At 39.3% G+C, this 12,176-nt stretch overlaps 1 protein-coding gene across 1 annotated transcript; it reads right to left on the bottom strand.

Moving 5' to 3' along the window:
* Positions 1–1,472: 1,472 nt before the first annotated feature.
* LOC126372518 (uncharacterized) lies at positions 1,473–5,612 on the bottom strand. Its single transcript, XM_050018320.1, has 2 exons — positions 3,927–5,612; positions 1,473–3,294 (listed from the first exon to the last, which is right to left on the bottom strand). Exons 1-2 carry the CDS (start codon positions 4,891–4,893, stop codon positions 3,158–3,160), a joined length of 1,104 nt encoding a protein of 367 aa, XP_049874277.1. The 5' UTR covers positions 4,894–5,612; the 3' UTR covers positions 1,473–3,157.
* Between the last annotated feature and the right edge of the window lie 6,564 nt (positions 5,613–12,176).

Here is a 12,176-nt window from a genome sequence, read left to right as displayed (position 1 = left end):
AAATATGTGAAGTCATCGGGATTAGAAGTCATTGGTAACAGAGGTCTCGAATTGAGTACTGCCTCAATTTGTACTAATACAGTGTTTAGTTCCTCGTAGGTTAATAAACTATTTTGAACTATGCGTTTCAAATGATATTTTGTACTCTTAACAGCGGCTTCCCATAAACCACCAAATACAGGCGAGTATGATGGAATAAAATGAAAGTTGATCTGATTCTGTGCTGCAAAATTATTAACTTGCATTTGATGATTTTGCGAGCCTAAGAGTTTGTATAAATCGTTCAACTGAGAACTTGCGCAGCGAAATGTACTAGCGTTATCGTAAGTCACTTGGTAAGCCCCTTCGAGATATGAACCTCTTAAAACACGCGAGAAAGGTAGCAGTGGTGAGATCAGAAGCTAGCTCAAGGTGCACAGCTTTGGTGCTAAAGCAGACGAATACAAGAATATAGCCTTTTCCTATGACAGAACGTCTAATTCGCGACTGTTTAACCTCAATACTTCCAGTAAAATCTAATCCTACCTTTTGAAATGCTCGCAAGGGACGAACAACTCTATCACTCGGCAAAGATCCCATCAATTGTTTAGATGCTAACGCTTTTAACTTGAAACAAGTGATGCACTTGTGTGTTACCTTTTTTACCTCTCTTATGCCGTTTACAATCCAATACTTTTGGTTAAGGCTTGATAACAACAATTTGGGACCAGCGTGTAACAGCCTAGCATGTTCGCTACGAATTATCAATTCGGTAATAATAGAGCCCTTCACTAAAATGATAGGGTGTTTCTGTGCATAACTAATATCGGAGTTATGAAGCCTTCCGCCTACTCTTAAAAGATTCTCGTTGTCTAAAAATGGATGTAAGGACTTTAAAGAACCACTTACCTCTTTTTGCAGTTGTAATGAATTAATCTCATTATGAAAATGAATACTCTGATCGTATTTGATAATCTCAATTAATGCCCTTTGTAATTCTTGTGTAGAAAGATGTCTTTTTTCAAATGTAATATTTTTATCTTTTACCTTTAATCGGAGATTATCACGATATCTAAGAATGTACGCCATGATACGTGTCATTTTATTAATATCTGAGTACCTGTTAATAAAGGATCGCAGGAACTCATTTTCTTTTACAGTGAGAAGGACTACATCAGCGGGGGACGCAGAGGAAGGAGCAGTCTTCATTTCAGGTAAGTTTTCTAACGGTAAGTATACATTATTGTTTTCAAATTGATACTCCCTTTCTTGCAGGAACGTCGGACCATTCCACCAGAGGGCGCAGCCGGGAAGTACTTGCGGATCCACACCACGACTGATGAGGTCAGCGGGATTGTCTCGTGACTGTACGTACAGCCATTTCCAGTTACCTGTTAACTCCTTAATTGCTCTCACTCTGTTTGAAATATAAGCCTGAAGCCTTGTTAAATCTGTCTCGATCCAAGCGAGCACGATTTTCGAATCACTGTGCAGATAAACATTGTCAATTTTTATTTTTATATGAAGTGTATCATATACCTTAGAAACAAGCTTCGCCAACAACAGTGCTGCATGCAGTTCGAGCCTGGGGACGGTGAGTGGCTTTGCGCGTGGGTTTATTCGTGACTTGGAGCAGAGTAAGAAAAGTTTTGCATTACCTGTTGTGTCCACCACACGTAAGTATAGACAGCACCCGTAGCCAGTAGTGGAGGACGCATCGGCGAACCCAATGAGTTGTACTGCAACAGCTGTCTCTGGTATTGGTATATTTCTATCTAAATGAATAGGTTGCATGCTAGCTAAGTTGTTAGAAAATTGTAGCCAGTCATGAACAATTTCTTTGGGTGCAGGAGCATTCCAATCTAACTTGTCTTCCCATAATCTTTGCATAATAGCCTTAGCCTTAATTATAATCGGACTAGCAAAACCTAGGGGATCATAGAACCGCGCGATACAACTTAAGACCGTGCTTTTTGTGATATTTTCTGATGACGAATTATCAGGACTTGAAATAGTGAAAGAATCTTGTTTCAAGTTCATTTGCAAACCTAAAGTTTTCATATTAAAATTACAATCTTGTTCAAAATCTAAACTATCAAAATGTTGTTTTTCAATTGGTATATCTGACAGAACACTGGCTTGATTTGAAGACCACTTATGAGCTTCTAAGCTTCCATACTTTAACATTGCACACAACTGTCTTTTGGTTTCAATTAAAATATCTAAGTTTGAATTGCTATATAGCACATCATCTATATATGTACAGTTTCTAATAACAAAAGAAGCTAGAGGGAGTTCATGCTCAAACCTATTAGCTAACTCAAGTAAGCACCGTGTCGCGAGATAGCTCGAGCTTTTTAAACCGTAAGTAACAGTATCTAAGCATATACACCGAATTTCCTCATGCAAGTTATTTCGCCACAGTATGTTTTGAAGTGGTTTATGTGCAGGATTTATATTAATGTTCCTAAACATGCGCCTGATGTCTGTAGTAACCATGTATTCTCCAAATCTAAACAACATTAATATGTCAAAAAGATCACGCTGAACTTTAGGCCCATTAAGCTGTATGTCATTTAATGATACACCTTTATTTGTTCGCATGGAGCCATTGAAAACTACTCTCATGGGTGTACTCTTGCTTGCCTCATTTACCACTGGGTGGTGAGGGAGAAAATATACAGGGTCTTTAGAAAAATCGTATGAATTAATATCAACATAGTGCGCTTGGCCTAAGTCAATGTATTCATCAATGAAATTTTGATATTGAGTTAGTAAATTAATATTTTTGTGTAGCCTTTTTTCTAAGCTAAGAAATCTAAATAATGCAAGATCAAAAGAGCTACCTAAGGTGTGATTGACCTCATTAAGGTTTACTTTTAATGGAATATCAACTTGAAACTTATTATTTTCAAGTTTTACAGAGTTAGAAAAAATTAATTCAGCTTGCTCTGATTCACTGCATTTGTCACTTAGTATTTGGGGAACATCCTCTAATTTCCAGAAGTTTTTTATATTTTCATTTAGCTCACTGATATCGTTATCGCATGTGTGACAATGCAATGATATTATATTGCAATTAGCATTGTTTTTACTCTTGTTGAATATTGGTAAAGCACCCCCCACTATATGACCAAACCTGGTGTTAGTAATTATAGGTAAGGCTGAATCTTTTTGCTCATGCTGCTGCGATTGGCTCGGCGGCGGCTGGCACGATGGCTGGTTCAGCGGCTGACACAACGGCTGCCTCGATGGCTGGTACGAGGGCTGGCTCGGCGGCTGTGTGCTCGTCGTCGGAGTAGATGGCAGGAGCACCTGGAAAAACACATCAGCACCCATCAGCATGTTTATCTCGGATGGCGCATTAAATGTTTTGTCAGCCAGTTGTACACCAGGGGGAATCTTTAATTTTGTCAAGTCTATGGGTTGTTGGGGCAACTTGCAAGTAATTTTGTCAACAACATGAAAATTTACTGTGGTTTTAAAATCTGATACCAGTGATGACACTTCCAGAGGTATGGAATATTTGACATTATTAATTGAATTTGTGACTCCCACGATATTGGTGTCAGATTGCATGGGGGTCAATTTTAGTACATCAATAACTTTGCTTGTGACTAGGGATGCTTGTGACCCGGAGTCAAGTATTGCCTTTACATGTACTTCTCTGTTGTCCTTTGTGAACAGCTTCACCTGTGCTGTAGGGAGCAACACATTATTATTGACATTGGAAAATAATGTTACTGGTGTGGAAATGACTTCAGGATGCACCAATGTATTATGGTCATTCTTGCAAAGATTGCACCTGAAGTGAAACTTGCATCTCCCATTGTGTTTGTTTAAACAAACATTGCATAAATTATTGTCTTTGACAAATTGTATTCGCTCTGCTGATGGCAGTAGTTGAAAACTTTTGCAACTATATAATTTATGTGCAGTCGACTTACATTTCTTGCAGGATGATCCCTGGACTGCTATGTTGACTGCCAGTCTTGAAGCAGGCTTCCAATTGCTTGCAGTTGCCGGAGAATTTTCTGCAGCTAGAGCTCGTTTCTCGAGGAATGCTAACAATTCGGCAACTGTTGGCTCCTTCCCAATCTCCCTTTCGAGTTGGAAGGCGCGGGATGTGAATCCATCTAATTTGCGTAATAAAATAATAGTTAGGATAGGATCCCATGACTCAACGTTAATGTTTAAGTTTTTCAAAGCTGCGAGCGTCTGTTTAATTTGTGATACAAAATCTCTAACATTGCTACCCCTCCCTAACGTGGGCAAATCTAACAATAATGACACATGTTCATTGATAATTTTGTGCCTGTTATAATAGCGTTCTTTTAATAACCTGAGGGCTTCCAAGTAACTGGTTTGCGTCAACGGTAGTTCACTTATGATGTTAAATGCTTCGTCTTTTAAATATGTTCTGAGATAATGAAGCTTCTGTATGTTATCTAGCTTAGTATCACTATCAATTAACGAGTTAAATAGGTTTATGAATGTTACATATTTTGCACAGGACTTACCATCAAATATTTCTATGTTTATTGCAGGAAGTTTGAGTTTCCTGTCGTTTACGCTGGATGTACTTGGCGGAGGAGTAGAAGAGGAGTCGTTCTTGTTGCGTTTTTCAATTGCGTCAAGTAACATGGCCTTGGAAAAGTAAAATATTTCCTCGACTTTTCCAAAATCCTCGATATCATTTTGGTTGAGAACTGAAATTTGGCAATTGAGGTTTTCGTACTGAGTAAATGTGTTTACTAAATGATTTAGTTTGGCTTCTAATTGTGATTTCGAAGATACAACAGACAATTCATGGGAATCAGTAACAAATTTATGAATTCGTGTAAGCGTACCTTTTATGTATCCACGTTTGGCAACAAGTGTGCTTAATTTCTCTTTCTCCTTCTCCTCTGCCATGTTTACAAAACTTTAAACTTATTTTTACTTGTAAATATATCGCTACGTTAGTAATTTCGTTACAAACAATTATTTTTTCGTTGAATGTAAAATGTACAAACGTAATGGCGGATAAAATATGAAAAAGAACGAACAACGCTACGCTATAAAAAAAATAAAACCATAAACAATACACGCGAACGATTTTTCGTATCGAACGAGATGTCCGAAGGCCGATGATCTTGCGTCCCGCTCACTCCTGCGATGAAGCTTGTGGAGCGAGTGAGATCGAAACTCACCCCGAACTCACTTTTCGATCGTGTAGTGTTACTATTGCTAGTTCTTGCGTTTCGTTTCAGCTTACCGATTTCCGATAGGTAGCAAAAAAAGATGTTTCTAGAATTCTTGCAGTGAAGCTAATAATAATAATTTGCAGCTCACTGGATATCTTCTTGCACTTCCTCTGAGTATATTTGCGTATGCACTCACGGTTTCTTGGTTCGTATTCTTTTGGACTCGTTCTCGCAGCGTAGTCGGTCGGATTCAAGACGAAATCTTGACGAAATGTATAACGTCCTGCCACCGCCGCCCGCCGAAAATTTTAATTTTTGTTAACTCGCGATGAAATTCCGCACTGGAACGCTTGCACCGGCTCTCGAAGGACCAAATTATGAAGAGTTTTTGTATCGTTTCTTCACAATAAAATACGGCGAATCCACTTGAATAAATTTATTGCGAAAGAGCACACGTAACATTTTTAATGTCGCAGAGAGAAGAAGGTTTTTTTTACGGCTGAGTTGCCATAGATAAAAAATATAATTTCCAACAGTGACTTAATCTGTATTATGCTGCTTTTCCCTTCGCGGATGGGAAGGTCAGACAGGCAGTCGCTTCTTTAAAAAACCGGGCCTTATTATATATTATAATGTTAATTTGTTACCAAAAATATATAATTTCAAGAAAAAAAAGTTTATCTGTCATATTTTGTCGAAGGACGTAATATACGATCCCGACGACCCGATTACTCTAGCCATAGAGGCAGCCAATCAGCTCGCGACACCAAACACTTCAGGACCCCGATACCGACCCCGCCGGCGTGGTCGACGATTTCCCTCATTCAGCGCTTATCGCTATCGACCCACTAGGGTCGATTAATTCTTTCAAATATTTTTCCTCTCAGACGACGCCCTGAGCCGAGGTTCGCGCCCAACTGGGCACCCTCAGGCCTGTTGTCTTAAACGTTGTACCGGGTGAGAGCCTTCAGCGCTCCCCATTTGTCCGGCCAAGTAGTTAATGCCATCTGCGGCAAATCTACAATAAGTCACGTCAAAAAAAAAAAAAAAAAAAAAAATGTCATATTTTGATGATGGCCGTTTAATTAAATATAAATATTTACTAGTTTCGTTTGTGAGTTTCTGGATTTAAAAACTTCATGGTAGGATTAAAATATAAAACTAATAAAAAGCACAAGTGCAGTAATGTTACGTAACAGCACTGGCATTTTCATAAGGTGTATTATGTACCTAATAGCCGTGCATTAAGAGCCACTTTACGAGCAAGTGTGTTGAAAATAACTAATTACCATACTGTCAAGACTGAATGATATTTCTAAAGACGATTATGATTAAACAAAGGTCGTGACGGATTATTTAGTATTACTAATTACGGTTGGATCAAACCCTTTACGTCGTGTTATTATAAAGGTAGTTTCTTATAACTCGTAATGATTAGGTACTTATTCTGGCAGGCAGCCTTTCTGTGTCAGATTCCTTGTTAAGATCAGCTAGATAAGTTGGAAACAATTTCGAAGAAGACAGTGACAGTGATAAAAAGGTAAGGGATTGATATAAGTAAGTACCTAACATGACATTTGCTCCCAGCTTCAGTCATTTTTCTTTTTTTTGCAACTTGGCAAGGTCCCAGGACACCTAACATCGAGACAAACAAGTCTTGGTAATAGCGATACTACACATCAGAACTGCATATTTAAAGTTGCATTAGGTTCTCTCTCTCTATTTAGAAGCTGCGCGCTTGTCGGTGGAGTAATCGCCATTCCTCTCTTCTTCCCGCCAAAACCTTCACCTCCCGATACGACACGACCTGCACCATCTCTTTTATTTGTTTCATAAATGTTATCCTAGGTCTACCCCTTCCTCTCTTCCCTTCAATTTTTCCTTCTATAATGTTTGTTTGTTTGCATTAGGTTAATGAATAATATATAAAAATATTACGAAATTATCCGAAAAACGAAGACACACCTTGTGCAAAAGTAATCTCGCTTATTTACCATCAACACACAATTACCATGAATTTCCAATTTGGACACACCTTTCATATCTAATGGGATAAAAAAGTTACGAAGAAACATATACTAAATTAATGTGTATAAGGAAGTCGCAAGTAATCTTTGACATTCATTGAAGTGACCCAAAAAAACAAAGTTTAAAAACATACGCCGGTCAGCTGTTAAGGCAACCACTCACGTAATTGGCTCGGCATTAATAGGCATTGCTGGTGGAAAGCCGTAAGATGATGTTTTTTTTAAAGACTTACCTGTCAGTTTTGACATTTGACTTTGATTTTAGTGCCAAATTGATGTCACAGACACAGATTTAGTAAATTAATAAAATATAGAGGCTTTCTGAAAGTCAGAAGCATGATCATCTTCCTAGCATTATCGCATTTTTCAAAGGTTCCTTTTATCTAACCTGAAGATTTGACAGGTCTGGTTTTTTACGGAAGCGACTGCTTGTCTGACCTAAAACTGTTTGAAAGTCTGAAGCGTACTATAATGAAATATATTGTTAAAACAGATAATCTGTAATACTTAATCAAATTATAATCAGGAATATGAGGAAGTATCCTGATTAAATGCGGTAAGAATCCGGTATTAAGTGTCATCATCATCAGCCCATTAACGTCTCCACTGCTGGGGCACGGGCCTTCCCTATGGATGGATAGGGAGATCGGGCCTTAAACTGTCACGTGGGCCCAGTGCGGATTGATGGTTATTAACGACTGCTAATGCAGCCGGGACCAATGGCTTAACGTGCCTTCCGAAGCACGGAGGAACTCAAGATGAAAACTTGTTTTTTGTGGTTACTCATCCTATGACCGGCCTTTGCGAAAGTTGCTTAACTTCAACAATCGCAGACCGAGCGCGTTTACCGCTGCGCCACCGAGCTCCTCAGGTATTAAGTGTAATAATAATATATTATTTAGTTTAAATAACCTACTTCCAAGTATTTTTTGCCAGTTACAAGCTGGCCAAATGCCAAGAATTGTCGTATGTTGCTTTTGGGGTAAATAAAGGTATGGTCCAAATCTGGAGATCTCAAACATCAATCAGTTTTAGCGTGCAAAATTGCAACCAAAATCCATTCCATATTTTTCATGTTAAACCCCTTCGAAGATACGGGCGTGATGTTGTATTATTTTTTAATGCTGTGAATTTCTGTGCCTTGACAAAATAGAGCCGTACCATATTTGAGCCGTGCCGTATCTGAAATTTTTAACAAAAATGTATTTGACCGGTTAAAGATAAATTATAAAACGCTAATCTAGAAACAGAAGCTAGTCTCAGATGATCAAAAATCAATCTCATTTTACTATTCGATTTATTTTCGAATTTTATTTATGAATTAAGTAACAATGAGTACGACGTTTGACCGCTTTTATTGATGACGTCAAAGGACAGTATTTCCATACAAACTCCAAAGAAAACTTTCGTTTTGACGTTTTGTAAAAAGTATCTCATTGTCAAGTAGCCCAATTTGATTTGCAATTTGTCAATAAGACACAAATTATTTTAGCAAAACATTGCAGATACGTTTGCAGTGTTAACCACGATATTTTATCGTGACTTTTCGTAGATGCCGAGAGATGTAAGTGTAACCTAACCTTTACTTTCACGCAAACCGACTTGCATACTTTTTGCGTTCAGTTCTGATGATTTCGGATTTTGCACGTATAATTAGAGTCAGTTATGGAACCCGTTGTCGGTCAGGTAGCCATTTTTGTGTGTGTAATTATGCGAAAATGTAATTGACATCTTGCAAAGGAACGGTTTTGGATTCTCACAGATTATAACATAACATTAGCTCACGCTTAAATCCCAATGGGGTAGAAAGAGATATATACATCGCAAGATGAACTAAGTACCCACGCGTCGCTGAAATTTCTGTTAGACCAATGTGATGGTGAGCCGTATCGCCGCCTAAGGCTGCGTCCCCAGTAGGCAAACTGTGAGCCGCCGACTGAGTTAGCGGCGTATCGGTTTAGTACGCCTTTCCATATATTTCAAATGGAGTGTTCACAGTTTGCTAGTTTTGCGCTCACTGTACGCAGTTGCAGCGTTACGCGCGCCGACTATTTTAGTGAGCGGCCGACTCCCACCAAAACCGGTTCCAGTCGGCGATTGGTTGTTCGTCGGGCGTAGTGACTCACGTTTGCCGCAAAATGATTATTCGGATAGTTAGAAAAAAGCTATCATTGTGTTAGGACGTGTTTTTTTGCATCGCACCTAACTAATCTCAACGCACACACACATCACTAACTCAAATTTCAGTTCGCTGCAAATTTGCGGCTCACTCAGTCGGCCGCTGACAGTTTGCTTACTGGGGACACAGCCTATAATGGTCGAGTCAAGAGTCTCAAGGAATTTAGCCGTTTAAGGAGGTATTCTTCTATCGTGTGGGTTGTGAGGTGAATTACTAACCTCATCAACCTTGGAGTCAGGGTTATTATTGGGCCGCCAAAGGCCCCTGACCTGGCGACTACTTACTTACATCAGTAAGTAGTAACCCGGACCAACGGCTTAACGTGCCATTCGAAACACGGATCATCTTACTTTTTGGACAATCAGGTGATCAGCCTGTAATGTCCTAACTAAACTAGAGATCACAAAGTGATTTTTGTGATATGTCCCCACCAGGATTCGAACCCGGGCCTCCGGATCGTGAGCCCCACGCTCAACCACTGGACCACAGAGGCCGTTAGGGATGCCATCCCGTTAAGGAGGTATTGAAAACTGGATACTATATTGAATACTATATTGATACATACATACATAAACGCACGCCTATTTTCCACCGGGGTAAGCAGAGACTATAGAATTCCATTTGCATCGATCCTGACACTTCTCACTATACTACTTTTCTTCTCTTCTCTTATTCTCTTCTCTTCTTCTCTTCTCTTCTTCTCTTCTCTTCTCTTCTTCTCTTCTCTTCTTCTCTTCTCTTCTTCTTCTTCTTACTATATTGATATATTGTTAATTGTTGCTTGGATCACATTATGTATAGAAATGTTGTTGCTACTAAATATTGCTTCTCTTTATTAAGATCACAATAATAATGGGTGGAAGATGTAATTGTGCCTGAGTGCAATAAAATGGGTAATAATTTATACCCAAAACAAAGATTTTAAAAGATGCATAATTATGTCTGTTATCCATGAAATTCGAAGGTTAAACGAAGAAAATCTATACAGCGCCATCTATATTGCTTTTGAGGAAGGTAATCTGGAGATTTTAGTAATTATTAATAATTATTATCATTTCTTTTAGGGTACATAACATTATACATAAATAGCCTATATACGTCCCACTGCTGGGCACAGGCCTCCTCTCAATCAACCGGAGAGGGTATGGAGCATACTCCACCACGCTGCTCCACTGCGGGTTGGTTGGGTGTTGCCACACTTTTAGGGTGCTTTATTATATTTAGGTTATCATACCCCTATGCAAATTATCTGTTTAATAACATCTTTTTTCATAAGACTTCAGCACCCTGCTGGGACTTTATACCACACATTACATCAGACCACCTTATTATCTATTTAAAAACCAATTTATAAGTGTACATTTTTAGTAAATCCATAAAATATCGTTAAATATAGTTGATAACAGGCAATATTGTCACCATTACCCATCTTAGCCGCGCTAAATAGCCAAGTTTACCCTAAAGCTAAATAATTTACCCGCTAAAGTGGTACTAATTTACCCCAAAGTGATATCTTAAGGCTCACCTGCCAATTTAAACATAACCTACAAGGAATGTACCACGTGGGAACTGTTAAACGCCACAACTAATTGATTATTATAGTCGACGTACTATCGTTATTACTCGTTATTAGTCGCTGTTACTCGTTATTAACATAGGATCCGACAGCTGTCATACAAGTAATAAGTGACTCGGATTCTGTAAGTGTCGCGGAACTAAAGTGCTCTTCTAGATGTGGCATTGGTGCTAATTCCTGCAGGACCCCGATACCGATTCCGCCGGCGGCGATTTCCCTCAATCAGCGCTTATCGCTAGCGACCCACTAGGGTCGACGCCTTGAGCCGAGGTTCGCGCCCAACTGGGCACCCTCAGGCCTGTTGTCTTAAACGTTGTACCGGGTGAGAGCCTTCAGCGCTCCCCATTTGTCCGGCCAGTAAATGCCATCTGCGGCAAATCTACAATAAGTCACGTCAAATAAAAAAAAGAAAATTCCTGTAAGTACACACTAGAGTCAGGATTATGATTGAGCCGCCAAAGGCCCCTGACATGGCTCATGTAACGATTACTCACTTACATCAGTAAATAGTAATCGGGACCAATGGCCTAACGTTTATAAGTTGTAAGAGTAAAATCAAGGTTGAGGTGCAAGAAAGGAATCTCACCTAGCGGTTTTTCTTTATTTGGGCCTAGGCTTAATATCACCACATCGCACCTCATCGCATTGATTGTCTACATTGGTGCGTAGTTCACCAGCACTGCCGCATCCATTCTCTCTATCCCTTCAAACCTGCGAGCATGATACCGCGTCTATTCATTACGGGGTAGCGAGTGTGCAATCACCAATTCTATGGCACGGCTATGGTATACTCAATTATAAGGCAATGCAAGGCAAGTCAAGACGAGACAAGGCAAGGAAAGCCAGGTCGCATTATAGTGTAACCTCACTTCAAGCTACAGGGCACCTTAGGTGGTAGTTTAGGAGAAGGGTAAGGCATTATATATTACCTACATGGTGTTTTATGAGATTGTTTGTTGTCTTATGAAGATTAAGTTCTGTTTTGAGAGAGATCTGCTTTGTTCCCCAGCCCGTGTCTCCCTGATGCAAAGCAGTTAGATCTTGAAGTTCTCCCATACTTAACATAACAAGATGACATAAGCTCAATTGGGGTAGTTAGAGATACATAACATTGCAAGATGAACTAAGTGAGGCGTGGGTCCTCACCGACCTACCTGTTAGACTAACGTGATATAGGTAGTGAGCAGTGTCGTCATCTATAACGATCAAGACAACAGTGTTAGTGTTAC

Source organism: Pectinophora gossypiella, chromosome 14 (genome assembly GCF_024362695.1).
Source record: "Pectinophora gossypiella chromosome 14, ilPecGoss1.1, whole genome shotgun sequence".
Taxonomy (NCBI): Eukaryota; Metazoa; Arthropoda; class Insecta; order Lepidoptera; family Gelechiidae; genus Pectinophora; species Pectinophora gossypiella.
This window is presented reverse-complemented; position numbering and strand designations above follow the sequence as displayed.

Coding starts and splice junctions, on each gene's coding strand:
- LOC126372518 (XM_050018320.1), bottom strand. CDS start 4,893: ATGGCAGAGGAGAAGGAGAAAGAGAAATTAAGCACACTTGTTGCCAAA. Junction 3,295..3,926: donor GGGATCATCCTGCAAGAAAT/GTAAGTCGACTG, acceptor GTGTTTTTCCAG/GTGCTCCTGCCATCTACTCC.